General features: G+C 39.8%; 1 protein-coding gene across 1 annotated transcript; it reads right to left on the reverse strand.

The window, feature by feature from the left end:
• Positions 1–8,635: 8,635 nt before the first annotated feature.
• On the reverse strand, positions 8,636–10,483 carry GJA8 (gap junction protein alpha 8). The gene has a single exon (XM_075333285.1). The coding sequence runs from the start codon at positions 10,481–10,483 to the stop codon at positions 8,636–8,638; it is 1,848 nt and encodes a 615-aa protein (XP_075189400.1).
• Positions 10,484–23,974: the final 13,491 nt, after the last annotated feature.

The following is a 23,974-nucleotide window of genomic DNA, read 5'->3' on the forward strand; positions in this document are numbered from 1 at the left end:
TAGTTCTGGCTAGCGGCGGTAGCAGGTAGCCGTAAATGCTCAGTTCCAGCCGGCAATGATGGCCGTAAATGCTCAGTCCGGCCGGCGGCAGTAGCAGGTGGCTGTAAATGCTCAGCTCCGGAGATGACCCGTCAATTGATAGCGGCTGCTGTTGGGTACTGCATATCCGCCTACCATTCATTAATAGGGGGTGGATGTGTAGTACCCAACCGCGGCTACTATCAGTAGACAGGGAATCTCCGGAACTGAGCATTTACGGTCGCCTGCTACTGCAACCGACACCAAGAAAAGCTGATCGGTCGGGTACCGGGTGTCAGACCGCAGCCAATCAGACATTGATAACCTATCCTAAGGGCAGGCCATCAATGTTAAGGAAATAGACAACTTCTTTAAATACAGAATTTTAAAAAAAATTCCCAAAGGTGAACACTCTTCAAGAAGTCACATTTTCAGCCTTGTTCATACATGCGGAAGAGCTGTAATTTGTTTCTTACTCAGATATTGAAATCATTTCTGCATCTTTTTTTTAGCTAATCTAATTTTTAGGTTGTTTTTACACTTTTTTTAAAAAAAAAATCTTATTGTCAAAAAAGTCTACAGTGTGATATCGTTAACTATAGTTTTTCCCCATTATAGGAAAACTGAATGTCCTAGGGATCCCCCTGTGCTGTCCTATATAGGTCCTGATATTGTGCCTAGTATCAAGGCACTGGATACTATCGGTAACATTACTAATGATATATAAAATAAGTAGAGTAATAAAATGGCATAATAAACTATAACAAAAAGTAATGGATAATGAAAAAAAAATTCAGATTTAAAAAAGGTGAAAAAAAAGGAATTGGCAAAAATTAAGTTAAACTTATTTGTAATAATAATAATCCTAATAATAATAATTATATATATATATATATATATATATATATATATATATATATATATATATACATACATACATACATATATACATAAAAATATATATATATATATATGTATATATATAATTATTTCTTAAATAAATAAAGGTTAGAATATAGTTAATACAATCATATATATACATATTTATTTTTTATTATTATTATATTAATTATATTCTAACCTTTATTTATTTATTTAATAATGTTAAATGTTTTATCTACTGAAGTTTGACACCTAGAGAACTATAATTGAACTTCAAAAAAATGTTAAAGAACTGCATAAAAAATGAAAAATTATGTAAAATAAGGGGGCGAAATTAAAAATGATACCTTCTTAAAGGACTCATTTATCACCAATCAGTACAATTATTGACGGCTATAGCTCAGATTCCATTGTTGTGAGCACCGGCTGCGTTTCGGAATTTAATACAAATCCCCCTAGAGCAGCTGAACAATAAAGAAAACATTCGCTGCGTTCAGCAAATCGGAAAAGGTTGGGTGGCAGTGTTTTTTTAGAAGAGTTAATGGACGTGACGTAAAGACAACAAAGACATTTAATAGCATCAGAAGAGAATAATCAGCAGATTATAGAATAAGTGAACAATTCTCAAGCTGTTCATAAATTGCAAAATAACATAAATTAGAATAAGGCAAATTTTTAAAAAAAAATCTAAAAATGCTACTATTAAAAGAAACACCTACACTTAAAGGCAGCAGATTATTCTTAGCAGATAGCTTATTGGTTATTTTTCATTAATATACTGTATACCAGGATAGAAGACTTACATGCCAGGATGTGGTACATATTTACCAGGAAGAGCCAAGGATGTAAGACATATAAAACAGGATAGGATTCTTATATACCAGGAGGAGGGAGATACATACCAAGATGGAGGACATATATATCAGGATAGAAAACTTATATACCAGGGTGGGGGACATATATACCAGGATGGGGACATATATACCAGGATGGGAGTCTTGTATACCAGGATGGAGACATATATACGAGGATGGGAGCAAATATACCAGGATGGGGGAAATGTTTAACAGGATGGGGTACATATTTACCAGGAAGAGTCCAGGATGTAGGACATATATAACAGGATAGGAGACTTATATACCAGGAGGAGGGAGATACATACCTAGATGGAGGACATATATACCAGGATAGGAAACTTATATACCAGGATGGTGGACATATATACCAGGATGGGGACATATATACCAGGATGGGAGTCTTATATACAGGATGGAGACATATATACGAGGATGGGAGCAAATATACCAGGATGGTGGATATATTTACCAGGATGGGGTACATATTTACCAGGAAGAGTCCAGGATGTAGGACATATATACCAGGATAGGAGACTTATATACCAGGAGGAGGGAAATACATACCAAGATGGAAGACATATATACCAGGATAGGAAACTTATATACCAGTATGGTGGACATATTTACCAGGATGGGGACATATCTACCAGGAAGAGCCCAGGATGTAGGACATGTATAACAGGATAGGAGACTTATATACCAGGAGGAGGGAGACACATACCAAGATGGAGAACATATATACCAGGATAGAAGACTTATATACCAGTATGGGGGACATATATACCAGAATAGGGACATATATTACAGGATGGGAGTCTTATATACCAAGATGGAGACATATATACGAGGATGGGAACACATACTGTATACCAGGATGGGTGGCAGGCATATTTACCAGAATGGGTGACATATTTACCAGGATGTGGCCCAAAATGGGGTCATTAGTATAGGGTAGGAGAAATTACTACATAATGAAGGAGAGGGGGACAATTTATATGTCTTTGTAGGATTTAGAATGTTACAATGTCCCATACATCTGACCGACAAGTTGGAGGGAGGTGCAAACTTTGCATCATTACCCATTGGACTGTAGTGATGCCAATGACTGGATGTGAGCTCTGTGTGTCTCTCCCAGTAATATAGGCTGGATGTGAGCTCTGTGTGTCTCTCCCAGTAATATAGGCTGGATGTGAGGTCTGTGTGTCTCTCCCAGTAATATAGGCTGGATGTGAGGTCTGTGTGTCTCTCCCAGTAATATAGGCTGGATGTGGGCTTTGTGTGTCTCTCCCAGTAATATAGGCTGGATGTGAGCTCTGTGTGTTTATCCCAGTAATATAGGCTGGATGTGAGGTTTATGTGTCTCTCCCAGTAATATAGGTTGGATGTGAGCTTTGTGTGTCTCTCCCAGTAGTATAGGCTGGATATGAGGTCTGTGTGTCTCTCCCAGTTATATAGGCTGGATATGAGTTTTGTGTCTCTCCCAGTAATATAGGTTGGATATGAGGTTTTTATGTACCAGGACACTTATGTATTCACTAACTAAAATATTAACACAGCTACTATCCTGTAGTTAGTTCCTATTTAAGTGCTTTCCTCTTTTGCTGCAGACTATTTTATCTTCTCTACCTGAGACTGTAGATGCTATAAGTCTTTCTACCACTTCCCTGCTGATATCTCTAACATTCCAAAAAAGTAGGACAACAGCAGAAAGAGCTGTCAGAACCAGGAGCTCTGATGTATTTGTTACATTTTTGCAGAGCACACACCAAGACAAAGGGCTTACAGACACGGCAGCTGAAAAATGAAGTATATCTATCTTTATGAAGAAAGCTGCTTTATTTCTCATCCAGGAAGAAAATGAACAATTAAAAAAAATTCTGTGAGAAGGTGCACATAGCCTTTAAAGAACAACATTCAACATCTTCTCTTAAGAAAGCTTTTATAGTGTTCAGCTGATTGGCACACTTTACTGGAATCCTCAACAATCGGCTGATTCTGCCATAGGGAGCTCCTACTGACCACACCTATCCCATACCATACAGCAGCCACTACAGGGAAAATGTAAAATTACATTCGATCTATGTAAATCATTGGCTAATCATGCAATACACCCATTCATATTTTTTAGCCTATAATGCTATATAGTGGTCAACCATTTAAAGGATCGGGTCAACATTGAGAAACAAGGTCGATAAAATGATCTGCTATGTCATCAAAAAATGGAGCAACCAAAGTGAGCAGCCTGTGAGGTCCAAACACCGAAAATAAATAAATAGTTCAATTGTCTTTGAGGGAGAAAGAGAAAGTGGAAGCATGTGATCCGTATCATTAGAATTTGTCAGTAGCCAATATAGTATTAATGCAAGGGATCTGTTTGCAGAAAAATTGGGAATACGCACAGACAATAATATAATCCTAGCTACGACAGGAATTAGAAAACAATGTAAGCAAAAATAAAACAAAAAAAAAAAATCATACCCCAACCAGACTGTCCTTCGTGATACAGACACATTTCTCATCGAAACACATAAATCATCAAATATATCCGAGTTATCAATCATAGCAACTTTTTACCTCCAAGTGCCCATCTCAATCAGCTCTAACCGATATCCAATATCAACGGGCTCAGACAACAGTCTAATGTGAATGGGAGAACCAGACAATTTACTGAAATTGGGAAATATCAACCCAGCATGTTCGATTTTGGAATGACAATGGAATTGTCTCGAGGCGCTAAGCCGTGGGAGGATTTGTCTGGTGGTGGCTCTCTCATAGAGAACACAGGAGATCTTGCCCAATCGAAGGCTCCTGTGTATGGGAGACCTGGATGAAATGGCTACTGGCAGAATGATTGGCCGAACCATCATTTAGCCGATACCATCAAATGAGTATGACGGCCTTAAGCCTAAAATAAAAATAGAATTATTTGCTACAGTCAACAAGGACAGTTAAAGCCCCCATACAGGTTAGGTCAAAGCCATCCGAACCCAACCATTTCGATGGGACCAGCTGACCATCTGGGGACCTCCCAATTTCCATCCAACAAATAATGACGGGGAAGAAAGGGCTTGAGAATTTTGAACTCCAATATCCAATCCTTTTCTTTTTTCCTGTTCAAATCACATGAACTCATGGAGAACGTTCAAGAATTCATGCGACTATGAACTTTAAAAGTGTTGGGAAATAATCATGGTTAGGTTAGTAAATATGGTATAAAAGGGTTTGTCTCAAGGCTATAGTCCCTTTTCATATGCCTTTTCAAGGTTTATGGAAATTAGGGTATAACTTCATGTTGTAGGAGGGAGAGGCATTCTGTAATGGCGGCATCCATTCATTACATGGATAGGCATTCATTTTTATTTATGCCTAAATGCAACTGATCCATAAATTTATGGAATATTCACAAGATATGCCGCAAAAGTACAGTAGATGTTGGTTCCATCAATAAAACCATATCTATTTCGAGAAAGGGGCCTTGTCATGTTTAGAGGTGGTCAGAATTCACATATGAATGAAACACAGAGTCGGAGCCCCAAAAGAGATAGATACGGGCCCCAAAAAGAGACCCACAACTACTACACATCAAAATAAATGTATGAGATGTGAATAAACCTTTAACTAAACAAAAACAAGTTGAGACAAATAAAAGTAAATTTATATCCTAAAAAAGCCCAATTTTAATGATAAAGAATATACTATAATCACCATATATCAATAAAAACAAATTGCGTAAATATTTCAAAAGTCTAGAAAAAAAAGTTTTTCTTTGTTTTACAAATTTACAAATTAAAATGTATTTGTTATTTACTCACCTGAGTAAAAAGCTCACAGCCGTCCACACAAAAGGACGAGAATATCCACCAGGAGTTGCATTGAGACAATAGAAAACAGAGAATTTTTGAAAGATTAGCATTATAAATAAGTCACATGTAACGTGGTATCTATAAATAACTAAAGTATCAAGAAAAGTTTTACATCCCAAACTACAGCTGAATATTTGACCAACATAGTGCTGTAAAAAAAAACATCTCTACTGTCTTGGGTCTACCGGCCGGTAGGTTTCTACCCTCTTCATAAAAAGTTCTGTGGCATAGTCAATATTCCCCTTGTTTGTTCCAGTTTTCCCCATTTGCCAAGACTGGGAGTAGACTCAAGGTCTCTAATATAGAGCCGGAGTTACATTTTCAATTATATTGTGAGAAAAATCATTCAAGCATGGTGAATTTTAGAATTGGAATTTTGTTAACGCTGATCTATTTGAAAGATTAATTTTATATTCAAGTTTTCGTCAACCCATTCAGATCAAAGGGGAAAAAAAGTTGAAAAATTTCCAATAATTTTTCATCTCCCTATTTGTTTCCAAAGTTTACTTAAATTTTTAATACATTATACCTCTTGTTTTAATATAAAATTGTAGTCGATTGATTCACATATGATGCATAAAAGCGTCATCTAATAAGATCTGATATTCTAAATTAGATTTAATAAATTGTTTTCCAATTTAACAATTTCTAATTTTTCGACCTCACCATTTGTTTACAAAATTTACATACATTTTTAATGCTTTATACCTCTTGTTTTATTACAAATTGATGTTGATTGTTTCACATATGATGCAAAAAAAATGTAATCTAATAAAATGCTCTGATCTTCAAAATTGGATTTAATATATTGTTTCAATTTCTAATATAACAAATTCAATTTTTTTAACTTCCCCATTTTTTTACACAGTTTACTTAAATTTTAAATACTTTATACCTCTTATTTTATTTTAAAATTGTTGTTGATTGATCCACATGACTTGCACGAGCGTTAGCTAATAAAATGCTCTCATCTTCTATATTAGATTTAATAGATTGTCTTCCGATTTAACAAATGCTTAGTTTTTGACCTCCCTATTTGTTTCCAAAGTTTACTTAAATTTTTAGCGCTTTATACCTCTTGTTTTATTATAAAAATGTAGTTCAATGATTCACATCTGATGCAAAAAATTGTAATCAAATAAAAAGCTTTGAGCTTCTAAATTAGATTTAATAGATGGTTTTCCAAATTCCAATTTACCAAATTCCAAATTTTTGACCTCTCCATTTATTTACAAAGTTTATTTAAATTTTTAATGCTTTATATCTCTTAAATTTTAATGCTTTATACCTCTTGTTGTATTATAAAATTGCTGTCGATTGATCCACATCTGATGCACAAGAGCAATATCTGGTAAAATGAGTTGAGCTTCTAAATTACATTTCATAGATTGTTTTCCAATTTCCAGTTTAAGAAATTCAATTTTTTTTTACCTCCCCATTTGTTTACAAAGTTTACTTAAATTTTTAGTGCTTTAAGCCTCTTGTTTTATTATAAAATTGTTGTCGATTGATCCACATCTGATGCAAAAGAGCGTTATCTAATAAAATGCTTTGATCTTCTAAATTAGATTTAATAGATTGTTTTCCAATTTAACAAATTGTAATTTTTTTTACCTCAACCATTTATTTACAAAATTTACTTAATTTTTAGTGCTTTATACCTCTTGTTTTGTTATAAAATTGTTGTCAATTGATTCACATCTGATGCACAAGAGCGTTATCTTATAAAATGTTCTGATCTTCTAAATTAGAGTTAATCGATTTTTCTCCCTGAATGTGAACATTTTTGGAATAATCAATGTGTTTTAATGTTTTGAGATACATTTTTTTTCTATTTCTAATGCTATACATATTGATTTACTTTTGATAAATTGTCAAGTTTGTTAAGCCTGTCCCAAAGAATTTAAAAATATAATAAAAATATCAAACCCTATCTAAAAAGTCTAACAAAAAAATCAAACCTAAATTACAAAATATATTAAAATAAAAAATTAAAAACCTATCCAAAAATATAAAATCAAAATACCAAACCCTCTAAAAATGTATCAAAAAGTAATATTGTAACAGTAAGTTTATTTTTATTTTTTTTTAGTTAACTAATTTTCTTGGAATTTTCCGTGTAAAGACAAAAGTAAAAGCCTTGTATTCTGTTGAAATTATTTAATGTGTGATATATATTTCTCTGCCTCTACCTTTTCTATGTTTTCCTTCCTTTTGTGCTGCATAACACTGATATCTGAACACAACTGGAAATTACATCAGGAATCCGGGAGGAAAATTACAGCCACTGAGAAGAAAAAAAAAATTTCTTGGGTAACTATTACGGAACATTCCGAAATAGGAAAAATAAACAGTGATCTGGTCACGCAGAAGAATGGGCTTATACAGAAAAACAGAGAAGTATGTGTTTTTTTTTACTAAGCAGTTCACCAGTTTCTATGAATCTAGATGGTCAAAATTTAAAAAAACTTAAAATTGTAACTTTATCATTTTAAATTACTCATTCTAATAATAACATTTTATTCTTTTGAATATTTATTATAATTTTATTTTTTTAACTTGAATAGAAAAAAACTTGTAAGTTTTTTTTAGTTTATTAGCTATGTAATTGCAATGTATGTTTGTGGATTTTTTTTGCATTTGGTTTTTCCAGGTTTCAGTTTATGATTTGAGGTATATGCAATAAATGTTTTTCTGGATCGGTAGTTGTAAATGTTAATAGACTAAAAAAAATCCTATTTTTTCCCAAATATAACCCTTAAGTCTCACCAACATTAAATGGAAAAAATCTTTGCATTAATTTAACTCACTAAAATTAGAACAATGTATATTTTTTTCTATATTTAAAACATTTGAATTTGAAAAAACATACGATGCAGCGTATCCCATGTAGCACTTTTCTTTACATCATCCATTCTGTCTTCTTAAACCTTTGGCACCTCAGAATCCAAATCAAGTTGACCGTTTTGCATACCTTGTATACTATTTTGCATTACTAGTTTTATGGCTTTCCGTTCATACAGTTAAATCATCTGAGCGAGCCCGGCTACTTGCTTTACTTAACCTACTGAGGGATCTAGAATCGGGATATAACTCGAAACTTAGTAAAGGCAGTTCAGGGACTGGTGGTTCTGCTTCATAATCGTCTGGTTTCTCAGACAAAGGTTCAGGGAACCCATGTTCTAAAGGGAGGTGTTCTGATCTAGAAAGATCTGAAAGTGCCCTAGATGATGCACTTTCAAAGGGTACATGGTCGAAATTGGTTGGATTGTTTCCATCTAAGACTTGATCTGAAGTTACTGTAGAAGCAATAATTTGCAGAGGGGGATCAAAAAGAGCAGGGGTGTCTTGTGAAGGGGTTTGCTCAGAGGAAGCATGTTCTGAAGTAGCCCGAGATAATGCTTGATCTGAGGATGCACGCTCAAAAAGGTCATGGTCAAAGGCTGCTCGGGATAAAGCCCTTTCTGAGGGAGTACGCTCAAATGGGGCATGTTCAGATGTTGCTCGAGATGGTACTCGCTCTAGAGTCGCATGTTCAGAAGTTGCTCGAGATAGAGCGTGCTCAGAGGGTGCATGCTCAGAAGGGGCATGGTCAGAATTAGCTCGGGAAATGGCTCGCTCTGAGATCGCTTGCTCAGAAGGTGCTCTTTCAGAGATTGCATTGTTGGAAGGTAATTTTGCAAGGGAAGAAAAAGCACGTTCAGAAGCTGCTCGCTCAGACACAGCACGGGATGGTGCTCTTTCAGAAAGTGCACGCTCAGAAGGGGCACGCACCGAAGGGGCTCTCACTGAAGGGACTCTCTCTGAAGGTTCTTGTTCTAGAGTTTCAGCCACTTGCACTTTCACCACCTCTTGTTCTTCAGCTTGACGATACGAGGGCAGAGTTTCATCATAGACCTTTGAGATGTCTTCAAGGAGACCTGTGCTGCTTTTCTCATAATTATTAAAGTGAGAAGGAAGAGGACTAGCTTCTAATCCAACCTCGGTCATTGGGTAGAATTGGGAGACAACTTTTTCTTCTTCCAGTAGCTTATACCCTTTAGATTTTGGAATGGAAGAAATGGCAATAGAGTGCAATGGTTTTTGGGAAACTTCTCCAAGTAGTGAATTAGTTTGGTGATCTGCACTCCTTTGAAATGCAAAGCGGATCTTTTTCCAACCCAGATGACTGATCTCCACCACATTCAGAAAGAGTGAGACTGCAGCCACTGCCAACATAAACATAATAAATACAGTTTTCTCAGTAGGCCTGGAGACAAAACAGTCAACGGTGTTTGGGCAAGGCCAACGACTGCATCGGTACAAAGGAAGGATCCTGAAACCATAGAGGAAATATTGTCCCACCACAAAGCCCACCTCAAAAAGAGTTTTGAAGATAATGTGGCAGATGTACGTTCTTAGGAGAGTTCCTTCCAAGCGAAACTTTTTAGTACCTTTGGTACTAGTTTCCTTGGTGGTCCTAATGCTTCCTTGATCAGGAGCAAGAGGCAACCTTTCTTCATTAATTTCCTGCTGCCGACTCATTTCTGCTTCCTCTCGCTCCTTTCTTTTCTCCTCCATCCGAACGTGATGGACAGCATGTCCCACGTACACCAGGGACGGTGTGGAGACAAAGATGATCTGCAGGACCCACAGTCTGATGTGAGACAGAGGGAAAGCCTCATCATAGCAGACATTTTCGCAACCAGGCTGCTGTGTGTTGCACACAAAATCAGATTGTTCATCCCCCCAAACAAACTCAGCAGCAGTTCCCAAAATGAGGATCCGGAAAATGAACAGAACCGTCAGCCAAACTCTGCCAATTACGGTGGAGTGCTCATTGACCTCTTCTAGAATATTCCCTAGGAAACTCCAGTCTCCCATTATCTACAGCCTGTAAAAAAATAATACAAAAAAATGAACAAACGTTAGTGGATTCCCAAGTGTACCAAATAAAAACACTATTCAATAACAGTATCATATGTGTAATATATTTATACTGGTAATAATACATTCTAAATTAAGTACAAAAAGTTGTCTACAAGAAACTACATAATCCAAAAATATATATATACACATTAGGAAGAAGAGAAAAGCACAGCCCAGCAGACAAATGGGTAAAAAAAATCCATCTGCAGTTAAAAAGAAAATCTTTATTGTCCACGGTTAAAAATAGTAGCTCCACAACAATACAGGTATATATATATATATATATATATATATATATATATATATATATATATATATATATATATATATATGATATATATTTATATAAGATATGTAATGTTCTTGTACACAACACAGTTCACTATATTAATTAAAATAAATTAACATATTAAATGAAAGGAGAAAAATCTAAAGGTAAAACATGTAATAGAGATTAAAAAGCTGAAAAATCAAATACGTTAAGCAATATACATGACGTAACGTCATCATGTTGAATAAGGTTAAGTGGATAAAGTAAAAGAAACATCATATCTGTAACAATTTTGTACAATATTGTAACATTTAGCGTAAACCCATGAAACAGGAAAATACGCTAAAATATATAAAATAAAATGGTAAAGGAAAATCTCTTTTGCATTTAATTTAGGAAAATACACAAAAATAAAACATTATTCAAATTATATGTTCATGAAAAAAAGCAAAGTAACAAAGTATCCCAGGAAAAAAAGAAGACTAAAACAAGCAAAATTTAACTAAAATATAGAATTTTCAAAAACTCAATTTCCAACCATGTATCCATTTCACGTCATACATACAATCTAATGTAATCAATAGGCACTAAAATACGAATACATTTAGGGTTGGAGCCTAAAGTCGATTAAACTTCAACAGAAGACAAAAAATAAAAGCATAATAGGTTATTAAGAAAACACATAAATTGTAGAAATTGGGCAACTTGCCACAGTGAAAGCTCCACTCTAGAAGATGTTTCCACTCTTGGCACCCTGCTGTCAAAAGTGAACCTTTGTCTCCGGCCTTTCCTACCTAAAGTCCCAAACGTATCGCACGACTGAGCAGCTGTGACTCAATCGACCCTGATGGGTGGGTTTTACTGTCCAGCAATATTTAAGCTCTGAGCTAGACGGCCTTTATGAGAGGGTGACAACTGGTGACGTGTAGGACAATAGGAAAGACCAGGGTAGACACAGCGGTGGCAAGTAGGAATGTATGGAATATGGGAGGTGTGGAACTATCACCAATCACCACATGGAAAATTATTACAGAGGGAAGCTGTTACCTGACAAATAAAGAACAGCTATCTATCTATCTATCCATCCCATATTTATCTATCCATCTATTTATCTATCCCTCTATCTATCCATCTATCTATCTATCTCTTCATCTATCTATCTATCCCTCTATCTATCTATCTATCTATCTATGTTTCGATCTATCTATCTGTCTATCTATCTATCCCTCTATCTATCTATCTATCTATCTTTCGATCTATCTATCTATCCCTCTATCTATCTATCTATCCCTCTATCTATCCTCTATCCCTCTATCTATCTATCCCTCTATCTATCCTCTATCCCTCTATCTATCTATCCCTCTATCTATCTATCTATGTTTCGATCTATCTATCTGTCTATCTATCTATCCCTCTATCTATCTATCTATCTTTCGATCTATCTATCTATCCCTCTATCTATCTATCCCTCTATCTATCCTCTATCCCTCTATCTATCTATCCCTCTATCTATCCTCTATCCCTCTATCTATCTATCTATCTATCTATCCCTCTATCTATCTATCCATCTATCTATCCCTCTATCTATCTATCTATCTATCTATCTCTCTATCTATCTATCTATCTATCTATATATCTATCTTTCGATCTATCTATCTCTCTATCTATCTATCTATCTATCTATATATCTATCTTTCGATCTATCTATCTATCTATCTATCTATCTATCCCTCTATCTATCTATCTATCCCTCTATCTATCTATCTATCTATCTATCTCTCTATCCAGCTATTTATCTATCTATGTTGCAAATACAGAAATTTATTTGGCTTCTAGAGAAACTAGCACCACAAAACCAAAGCATGTTAACACCAGTTACTAGCTAGAAGTAGGTATACGGCATAGTGAAGCATTAACGCCTTTGCTTTAGGTATCCCGCCTATACAGCTGCAGAGTTCTTCTGTGAAGATTCATCATCATATAGTGTAGAAAGAAACACAACTAACACAAAGCGGGTCCTTTGCAGCGCTAGAGATGGACATTGTGATAGCATCTGCCATAAGATAGGACCGTAGGACCTGCACACCTTCTCATACTCACAGTGAGTACCTTTTTCCTTGTACTTTGCAGAGCCGCCTTTGTGTTCTCCTCTCTCGGCTGATACTCAGAGTAAAGCTTTTGCTGACCCAGCGGACACAGAGCTTTGGATGGGGACAGCTGCTGGCCGGGTAACATGTTTTATCGGAATGTTAGACTGAACTGAACGTGAAGCGAAAAAAACAGAAAATTCCAGAGTGACAACTCCAGTATCATGTAGGACACAGATTATCTTCAAGGTAAGGTGTGCAGTGCATCTTCTGCCTGGAGAACCACCACTAGGAGAAGACCAAACTTCTAAACCCCCTTTCTTTGCTGCAATTGTAGGTGGTCATCTACCTATGCAACTTCAAATGAAGGATCCTCTCCAAAAGACCAAATATTTGATGAGATCATCTATTTGAGAAGACCACTTTTGATCTACACTTTATTATTTTGGGCTAGATTTTAAGCTCCCTTTTGCGCTCAACATTTTGTCATCTCATTTGTGAAGATGAGCCTTTTAGAAAACCATTCTTCAATTATGGGTGGTCATCCTATCAAAAAAATGATTTCTTGAGGAAGACCATGCAAACAAGATCTGGACTCTCAGAGATAAACTCCTAGTTTCCTTATGTTCTCAATATATTGGACACCTCTTTAAGAAGACCACCCTTGTAAAACACTATTCTTCTCTTCAAATGTAGTTGACCATCCATATATGCATGTAAGTGTGATGAAACCTTTCCAAACGACCACTTCTTGGAGAAGACTACCCATAATCTAAAGTTTTCCTTAATGGATTTTTAGTTCCTTTATTGGTCTTTTCTCTAAGAAGATGACCGTCCTCTAGAAAATCCGTCTTCCCTTCAATGGTTAGTGGTCATCTCACGGAAATTTCATTATATGTAGTGAAGATTCTCGAATGGACTGCCTCTTTAGGAAGACCACCTCTGATCTAGTATGGAATGTTTTGGAGCATACAGTCATTAATTTTACGTCCTAAGAATATTGGCTTTTCGTATTCGAAGGTTAATACATCAACCTGGTCTAGAATTGGATTTTCTCTGACGTACTGTAGCTCCAGTTTGCTTTAATGCCAGACATATTATTGTCCTTTAGATTTGCTCTAGGAGACCATTTATTCCTGATATATATAAATCATAGATAAAGCCTGTGAGTTGTGCTCCCCCTTCTTATTCATAGAGAAAGCCTGTGAATCCTATTTCCCCCGCCCTCTCATAGAGAAAGCCTAAATCCTGCATCCCTGCCCACTCATAGACAAAGCCTGTGAGTCCTATTTTTTCCGCCCACTCATAGAGAAAGCCTGTGAGTAGTGATGGGTGTTCGCCCCTATGGTTGGGATCGGGGAGACTTGCCAGATTGTTTTGCAAAGATCGGGATCGAGACAACACGATCTTACGCCCGATCACCGATCTTTGACTTTATGGTTATGTGATGAGGCGGGTGGGCTGTAAAATAAAGAACACCGTTAATAATAAACATTGTCATTATACTTACAGGTCCCGCAGACTATGTCTCTTGCTCTCCTTCCAAGACGATCATCGCTGTGCCCTCCCGGTAATCACTGCTGACTAAAGGACCTTCCGTGATGTCATAGCCATGTGACCAGCCAGGTGTGAATGTTGTATTATCCTATTGGCTACAGACTGATCACATAACTATGACGTCATGCAAGGTCCTGTACTGTCAGTGGATAGGGATGGACGAGCATGCTTGCCGGTACTTGGTGCTCGCCCGAGCATAGTATACTCTGTATACTCGGCGAGCGTCGTGTACTGGCGAGATGTTCAGGCACATGCTCGGCTCCCCATCCTTGCATGTCGGCGCTCTTTACAGGGTCAGCCCGCAATCAGGGATTGGCTGCCACACATTGTAATGCCACAGCCGGTACATAGCGGTGCTGGGAATTAGGTGTCGGAGATCACCATTGTTATAGTAACCCGCTCGTTAGGTTACTATGGCAACGGAGGCACCGGTGACATCATCGCTTACCAACCCTCAGCCTCTGCTCACTCATTGAGTGATTAGACAGCACGAGGAGAAGAAGAGTTCTTCCCGTGCTTTGTGATATACCAGTGCTAGATTGGTGATAGAAGACAAAAGGCCAGGATCGTTGAGGGGGGAGAGGGAGTAATAAAGATGGAGTCCCTAAGTGTGTCTGTGTATTTATTTTTTATCCCTTTATTGGAGATTCTTAATAGCCGGGTCAAACTTGGCCTGACATTAAGAATCTCGGGCTTAATATCAGCTGGTAAAACAAAGCTGGTATTAACCCCTTATTACCCAGGGCCGTTGGAAGAGCTGGATATGGCGCCATAAGATGGCGCTTCTATGAAAGCGCCATTTTCTGGGGCGGCTGCGAACTGCAATTTGCAGCGGGGGGGGGCCAGAAAGCTTGAGCCACCCTGCACTGTGGATTCCAATCCCCGGTTGCCTAGTTGTACCTGGCTGGACACAAAAATTGGGCGAAGCCCACATTATTTTTTTTTTGTCAAAGAAAAAAAAAAAAGGGCTTCCCTGGATTTTCCATTGCCAGTGAAGGTAACAGCAAGCAGTGGGGGTTAGCAGCCAGTAGCTGCTTGGATTACCCTTAGCTAGCAATAGAAAATGCAACGGGAGCCCATGCATTTTTTTTAATTATTTTTTTAAATAACTAAAAAAAAAAAATGGGCTTCCCTATATTTTGATTGCCAGCCAAGGTAAAGCGAGGCAGATGGGGGTGGCAGCCTGTAGCCGTCTGCTTTATGTACGCTGAGAATCGAAAATACCGCGGAGCGCTAAGCCATATTTTTTTTTAATTATTTATTTTTATATAACTATATATTGTGTACAATATATATATATATATATATATATATATATGTATATATATATATATACTGTATATATATATATATATATATATATATATATAGCTCTGGTAAAAATTAAGAGACCACTGTAAAATTTTCTGTTTTTCTGACTTTTCTGTTTATATTTTTGAGTACAATCTAAATTGTTCTTTTATTCTGTAAACTACTGACAACATCTCCGAATTTCCAAGCAATACATTTTTATTTACTTTTTGAAAATACTAGTTTATAGAATAAAAAAGCAATTTACATTTTACTCAAAAATGTACCTATAAAGAGGACAGGAGCGCTTCAGCTGCATGGAAATAGATGCAGATGACCACTCCTGTGGGGAGATTGTGCGCCGTGATGTGACACTCGCACAGTGACAATGAAAGTTCAGTTACCTGGACCTTCGATCACGTCATAATCACGTGACCAGTCTGTAAGCCAATTAACATTCACAACAGACTGGTCACATGCTATGACGTCATTGAAGGTCCTTTAGTAGTCAGCGATGGTTACCTGGAGGCACAGCAATGATCGGATGGATGCGGAAGCAGCGGCCGGGAGACAGAGTCTGCAGGACGCGTCGCGGGACCTGTAAGTATAATGACAATGTATTTTAATAATGTGCTTTTTCTTTTACAGTCCCTGGATCCGATCTGTAACACGAGCTTCCCAGGAAAGCTTGTGATCGGGATCGTGTACACGATCACTATGTGATCGGTACGATCCCCTATCTTTACAATTCGGGCTCGCCCATCACTACCTGTGAGTTCTGCTCCCCACACCCACTCATAAAGAAAGCCTGTGAGTCCTGCTCCCCACACCCACTCATGGAGAAAGCCTGTGAGTCCTGCTTCCTCCTGGCCTCTCATAGAGAAAGCCTGTGAGTCCTGCCCCCTCATGGAGAAATTGTGTGAATCCTGCTCCATCTGCCGACTTATAAGGAAAGTCTGTGACTCCTGCTTCCCCACCCACTCATAGGGGAAGCCTGTGATGTCTGCTGCCCACCCGGTCATAAAGAAAGCCTGTGAGTCCTGCTTCCCCCACCCACTTATTGAGAAAACCTGTGAGACCTGTTCTCTCCAACCATTCATAGAGAAACCCTGACTTTCCTAATCACATCACCCACTCACAAAGAAAACCTTTGAGTCTTGCTTGCTTATAGCGAAAGTCTTCTCTCCCCTATCTATTGATAAACTCTGTGAGTCCGCCTTTCTCTGCCCACACAATTAGATTGCCATGGTGTCATGAGGGTACCACTGTGGAGAGTGTTCCCTCCTATTTCTGTTGTCAGACGATCTCAGCGCAGTGCTACATACAATCTTGCTCAGGTTAACACTGCTGGCTGTACAGAATCTCTTTTTATCTGGTGCTGCTAGGGTTAAGTAATTCTTCTGGTCTCCTAAATTCTGGATACAAGCTATAGCCAGCTGTTCTGTGTTGCTATTTACCTCTACTATAAAGACCTCTCTCCCAGCCCAGGTAATTGCTGCCGATAGCTTCTGCTTAGCTTGTTTCTAGACAGAACCTGTGAGCTATAGACCAGGAAGTCAATCAGAGCTCCGTTGCTGGAGTTTGCTGTGGGAAAATTGTGTTTTTCCTTTCCTTATTCCTTTTCTGGTTTCCTCCTTGCTTCATCTTGTCTTTTGTAGTGCTTTGTATGATTGCTGTTTATTTTACCTCTGTCTAATCCTCTCTGTGTCTTTAACATAGAGCGAGACTGGTATTACCTCTGCCCTGCTCACTAGACAGGGCTTAGTACAGGAAAAGAAAGGGATAGGCACATGATCAACAATGGGGTGAAAGAACCTGTATAGGGACCTTAGGGAGTGTTTGGATCAGCTGTTCCCCTTTCCCTAGCACCAGGACCCACTGTTGTATTGTGTTCTCGGTGTACCTTGTGTGTTGCGACTCTAGCAGGGAGTTCCTGTGTACCTTTTAGAATCCCGGTACTCACTGTGTTGCACATGAGCCTTGATGCAAAATTTGGACTTAGGCTCTCACCAGTATGTTGGTCTGATTTATGTGCCCGTGTAACAATATTCTCCATTCTAGCTGATATCCTGTTATAATGTCCCCCGTTGTGGCTCTCAACCTGTAATATAATCCCCGATACTAGCCCTTTTTTAAATAGTATCTTTGTCCTGTCCCTTGTCTTGCAATAATATCCCCCATCATGACCACTATCTTGTAATAATGTCCCTCATTTTGTAATAATGTCCCTCATCCTATAATAATGTAATTTGTCCTGGCTCCTTTCTGTAATAATGTTCTCCATTCTGGCCTCTCCCCCGTAAAAATGTCCTTCTTTCTGGTTCCTTCTTGTAGTTATGTCCCCCATCTTGTAGTTATGTCTACCCTATAATTATGTTCCCCATCCTGTAAAATGTTCCCTGTCCTGGGACCCATCCTGTAATTGTTTTTCTTGTCTTGAGTCCCTTCCTGTAAAAATGTCCCTCCTCCTTGCCCCATCCTGTAATAATGTCCATCATTCTCGCCCCTAACCTGTAAAAATGTTCTCTATCCTGCAATAATGTCCCCTGTCCTAGCCACTATCCTGTAATAATGCCCCATGTCCTGGTCCCTATCCTATAATAATGTCTCTTGTCCTGGTTCTTGTCCTGTAATGATGTCCTGTGTCCTGGCACCTATCTTGTATTACTGTATGTCTTCCAGTCTGGCTCCTATCTTGTAACAATGTCCTCCATCCTATAACAATGGCCTCCAGCCTGAACCCAATACTGTAATGTCTCTCATTCTGTAATAACGTGCCCTACTCTATAATAATGTTCATCCTTGCTCCTTTCTATAATAATGTCCTCCATCCTGGCCCCTAACCTTTATTAATGTCTCCCATTTTGTAATAATGTCCCCCTTCCAGGCTCCTTCCTATTATAATGTCCCCCATCACATGATAATGTCCCCCAGCCTGACCCCTACTCTGTAATAATTTCTCCGTTTCTGTAATAATGTCCCTCATCCTGTCATAATGTTATCTGACATGGCTTCTTTCTGCAATAATGTCCTCCATCCTGGCCCCCACCCTGAAACCACGTCCCTCATCTCATAAAAATGTCCCTCTTTTTGGTTCCTTCCTGTAATAATGCCCCCCATCATTGCCTCCATCCTGTAATTATGGTATGCCCCCATTCCTGTAATGCAAATCAAAAAAGGGTTCCATGGAGCCTCTGTTAGGAGTCTCGACACAGAAAATAATCAGATATCCCTCCAGGAACGACCTAACCAAGGAGTGGCTCTTTTTAGGAGACCACCATAACCACCATATTAAGTGGCCCTTTTAGTCAATATGCAGCTCTTGACGAGTTTAAAGATATGAAAAGGGAAATACCAAGGCCAAGTATCCATCCACAGACAGCTGTTTCAGGGTATTGCCCGTCATCAATGTGGAGTAGGATTCTGGCTAGGTGGGAGCAATGCCTAGTAGACCAGCAAGACAAAACAAACACTGATCTCGGGGAGACCAGCCAGAGAAAACACTGCCAGCAGCCAGCAAAGGTACTCAACACAGTGAAATCCTAGGTGCATTGCCCCTTGTAAGTATGCAAATCAAAAAAGGGATCCGTGGAGCCTCTGTTAGGAGTCTCGACATAGAAAATAGCCAGATATCCCTCCGGGAAGGACCTAGCCAAGGAGTGGCTCTTTCTAGGAGACCACCATAACCACCATATTAAGTGGCCCTTTTGGTGAATATCCAGCTCTTGACTAGTTTAAAGATATGACAACGGAAATACCAAGGCCAGGTATCCATCCACAGACAGCTGTTTCAGGGTATTGCCCCTCATCAGTGTGGAGTAGGATTCTTGCCAGATGGGAGCAATGCCTGGTAGACCAACAAGACCAAACAATAACTGATCTCGGGGAAACCAGCCAGAGAAAACACTGCCGGCAGCCAGCAAAGGCGCTCAACACAGTGAAACCCTAGGTGCATTTGACTCGCCCACCCCAGGGCTATGGGACACCCGGTGCCGGGCCGGACTAGTCCGGTGGTAGTCAGTGGTGGCTGGGCCCGGCTCCGTGGCCCTGGTGGGTGTCAGTTGAATATGTGGCGGATGACTTTAAGTTTGTATTCGTGACGCCACCTGTGGTCTGCGGCTATTAAGCCGCCGCTGCTGTGTGAGGCCACCGGGATGATGTTATAGCAGCAATGGTGGTACTGCTCCCCACAGGTGGAGCAATGCCCGGGGCACAGTTGGTGCTTGTGGAAGTCTATGGTGCTGTGTGACTAACACGGTGCAGGGCCGACAAGCAATGAAAGAAACAGGCACAAACAGTAGTCTCTTTACCTTCTCCTCTTTTACTCGGCAGAAACTTAGTCCAGGGAGACCGTCACAGATGGTAAAGATGATCCGGCCGGCCTGGAAGTGCCTGGGGTGATCTTTGGCCAGTTGAGTATGAGGCCTACTCCTTAATCTTTCTCTGCTGTTTTAGGACACTGCACTTTAGGTTTGCAATTGCCCTCTTGCTGCTGGGACTTGTTGTTCGTCCCCTTTTCTGTGTGGTAGACTGCGCAGGCCCTCTCTGGTGCTTCTCTGCTGGAGCCCACACCAGGCCCTTGGGATGCAGTTGTACCTTCAGATTGCTTCTGGGACAGGGGGCTTGCAGCTCTCCTGCCCTCCGGATTCAGCTACCAGGGATGGATTTTATGCCCTGGCAACTACAGACTCCGATGTCTGAGTCTCTGCTGTGCCTCTCTGCTCCCCTTGCTTCACTGGGCCAAGCTATCCCAGCTCTAGGCCCCAGTTTCACAAGGCAGCACTACCCTGCGTCTGCACTCTTTCACTCCTGTCTCCAGACTAACCACTACTTCCTCCCTTCAGCCAGACTTAAGGAATCCTCCCTGAAGTTCCAGGTTCAGAGCTCCCTCTGCTGGCCGGAGGGAGAATTGTGTTGAGTGTTAACTTACTGGCCAATAGATCTCCCAATTACCTCCAGGCTCAGCATTAACCCTTTGGGAGGGCAATGCTGTTGTGGCGACCAGGTCCTGGGGCGCCACACTTTGCTCCCTGGGAAGTATGCAAATCAGAAAAGGGGTCCGTGAAGCCTCTGTTAGGAGTCTTGACACGGAAAATAGCTAGATATTCCTCCGGGAAGGACCTAGCCAAGGAGTGGCTCTTTTTAGGAGACCACCATAACCACCACATTAAGTGGCCCTTTTAGTCAATATCCAGCTCTTGACCAGTTTAAAGATATGACAAGTGAAAGACCTATTCCTATAATAACATCTCTTGTCCAGGGCCCCATCCTGCAATTATTTTTCTCGTCCTAGGTCCCTTCCTGTAATAATGTCCCTCTTCTTGGCCCCTACCATGTAATATTGTCCCCCTTTCTGGTTCATTCCTGTAATAATGTCCCCCATCATTGCTCCTATCCTGTAAATACTGTATGCCCCCCCATCCTGTAATAATGCCCCTTGTCCAGTGCCCCATCGTTTAATAATTTAGCTCATCTTAAGTCCCTTCCTGTAATAATGTCTCTCATTTCCTGGCCCCATCCTGTAATAATGTCCCTGCGCTGGCATCAGTGGCTCCCCTGACTCCATGGGCCTGATTGCAGTTGCAGACCGGTATGCCCCTGCACCCTATACATAAGCCCACGTGAGTCCTGTAAATGGTGCTTTACATGCTGCGACATTGCTAGTGATTGCTAGCGATGTTGCGAGTGATAGCACCCACCCCCGTAGTTTGTGCGACATTTGGTGATCGCTGCCGTAGCGAACAATATCGCTACGGCAGCGTCACACGCACATACCTGTTCAGCGACGTCGCTGTGACCGCCGAACAATCCCTCCTTCAAGGGGGAGGTGCATTCGGCGTCATAGCGGCGTCACTAAGCGGCCGCCCAATAGCAGAGGAGGGGCGGAGATGAGAGGGACGTAACATCCCACCCACCTCCTTCCTTCCTCACTGCCAGTGGAGGCAGGTAAGGAGATGTTCCTTGTTCTTGTGGTGTCACACACAGCGATGTGTGGTGCCGCAGGAACGGCAAACAACCAGCGGCATGCACCACCAACGATAATATGAAAAGGAGCGACGTGTCAACGATCAATGATTTTTGCCGTTTTTGCAATCGTTGATCGTCGCTCCTAGCTCTCACACGCTGCGATGTCATTACCGGCGCCGGATGTGCACAACTAACGACGTGACCCCGACGATATCTCGGTAACGATGTCGCAGCGTGTAAAGGGCACTTAAGTCTTTCATCCCATGCTCAAACATAAGAAAGACAGTGAGTGCTACATTTCTTGGCACAGTTATAGGGAATTTGTGTGGTTTTTGCTTTCCCCTTGCATTTATGGATAAGGTGTGCGAGTCCCACAGTGCTGGTCCCTGTTGGAAAAAGACTGAGTTTTGATGACCTCCGCACTGTGATTCGCAGCTTTCACACACTGTTTGTATAGTTTATTCAGTCTTCCATGGCTTTAAGGATTCTCTCCCTTTATTGCCGACCTGGAAGCTCCGACATTCTCCTACTATCAAGATTCACTATTAAGATGCTGCTGCATTCCCTGCTTCTGCTTTTATACAGGCTATGAAAGATGGATAGATGGGATTTTCAGGTATATGTGCTTACACTGCTTTTTCTTCTTTTTTATATTACTTAAAAAGAGAAAAGTTAACCAGTTGCGGTGAGGTTGAGGGTCACTTGCTCATTGTCTTCACCTCTTTGTTTGTGCTCCGGGTTAGAAGGACATAAATGAGTATGATTTGGCCTAGGTGGGACAGGCTTTAGTGTATGTGAGTGTCATAGGGCATGTTATTATAGTAAAAGGCTTCAAGGTCCTGCTGAAACGTGGAACGATGAATACAGAGAGGATTTCCAGCACAGACATGATGTCAGGCCAAGGCCACATGCTTCCATTGATTGGAGGAGCTCATGCATAACGAAAACTTTCTGCCAATTATGTCGATGCCGTCCTGCGTAATTGAGTTTTCCTCTTCAACAAAGTTATCGTCTGTCAATCTGCTTATCCAGAAAGATCCGTCCTCTTCCTGTCCTTCATGCCTTTGCTGAGCTGGGCAGAATGCAAAACTTTTACTTTTGGATAATTAGCAGTTGTCGAGATCCCGCGGTTACTCTCCGCATTGTGCATTTACCTTCTGTGTTATAGGCCAAGAATAACAACGTTTCATCTGGCTATAGTGAAGCATGCAGTATAATGCGTGGAGATATCATGGGGCACTGTTCGAGTATTCCATTTTATTTTACAATCTTAAAGCGTACTTGTCATGTCAGGTGATATCTATGTGTACATTGAGGAGTAACACCATTTTTGAGCAGTATATACAGTACAGACCAAAAGTTTGGACACACCTTCTCATTCAAAGAGTTTTCTTTATTTTCAGGACTCTGAAAATTGTAGATTCACATTGAAGGCATCAAAACTATGAATTAACACATGTGGAATGAAATACTTAACAAAAAGTGTGAAACAACTGAAAATATGTCTTATATTCTAGGTTCTTCAAAGTAGCCACCTTTTGCTTTGATAACTGCTTTGCACACTCTTGGCATTCTCTTGATGAGCTTCAAGAGGTAGTCACCGGAAATGGTTTTCACTTAGCAGGTGTGCCCGGTTAGGTTTAATAAGTAGGATTTCTTGCCTTATAAATGGGGATGGGACCATCAGTTGTGTTGTGCAGAAGTCTGGTGGATGCACAGCTGATAGTCCTACTGAACAGACTGTTAGAATTTGTATTATGGCAAGAAAAAAGCCGCTAAGTAAAGAAAAACGAGTGGCCATCATTACTTTAAGAAATGAAAGTCAGTCAGTGCGAAAAATTGGAAAAACTTTGAAAGTGTCCCCAAGTGCAGTGGCAAAAACCATCAAATGCTACAAAGAAACTGGCTCATATGAGGCCTGCCCCAGAAAAGGAAGACCAAGAGTCACCTCTGCTGCGGAGGAAACTTTTTTGTTAAGTATTTCATTCCACATGTGATAATTCATAGTTTTGATGCCTTCGATGTGAATCTACAATTTTCAGAAAACTCTTTGAATGAGAAGGTGTGTCCAAACTTTTGGTCTGTACTGTATATACATATATGGCTTGCCTTATTTCACTAGTTTCCACCCTTCATCCTATGGTCCCTGTTTCTAATTTTTAGTTGTCTCCAAGCTAGTAGGTGGAGACTGGCTGCTATTATGATTAACATTAACAGCACACACAGACATGATGGATTCTTGGTTTCCTCTCTCTGTGTAGCATATATGATGAG

Source organism: Anomaloglossus baeobatrachus, chromosome 2 (genome assembly GCF_048569485.1).
Source record: "Anomaloglossus baeobatrachus isolate aAnoBae1 chromosome 2, aAnoBae1.hap1, whole genome shotgun sequence".
In the NCBI taxonomy this organism is placed as follows: domain Eukaryota; kingdom Metazoa; phylum Chordata; class Amphibia; order Anura; family Aromobatidae; genus Anomaloglossus; species Anomaloglossus baeobatrachus.

What these genes read in the sequence shown, in the direction of transcription:
- GJA8 (XM_075333285.1), bottom strand. Translation starts at nt 10,483, where the DNA reads ATGGGAGACTGGAGTTTCCTAGGGAATATTCTAGAAGAGGTCAATGAG.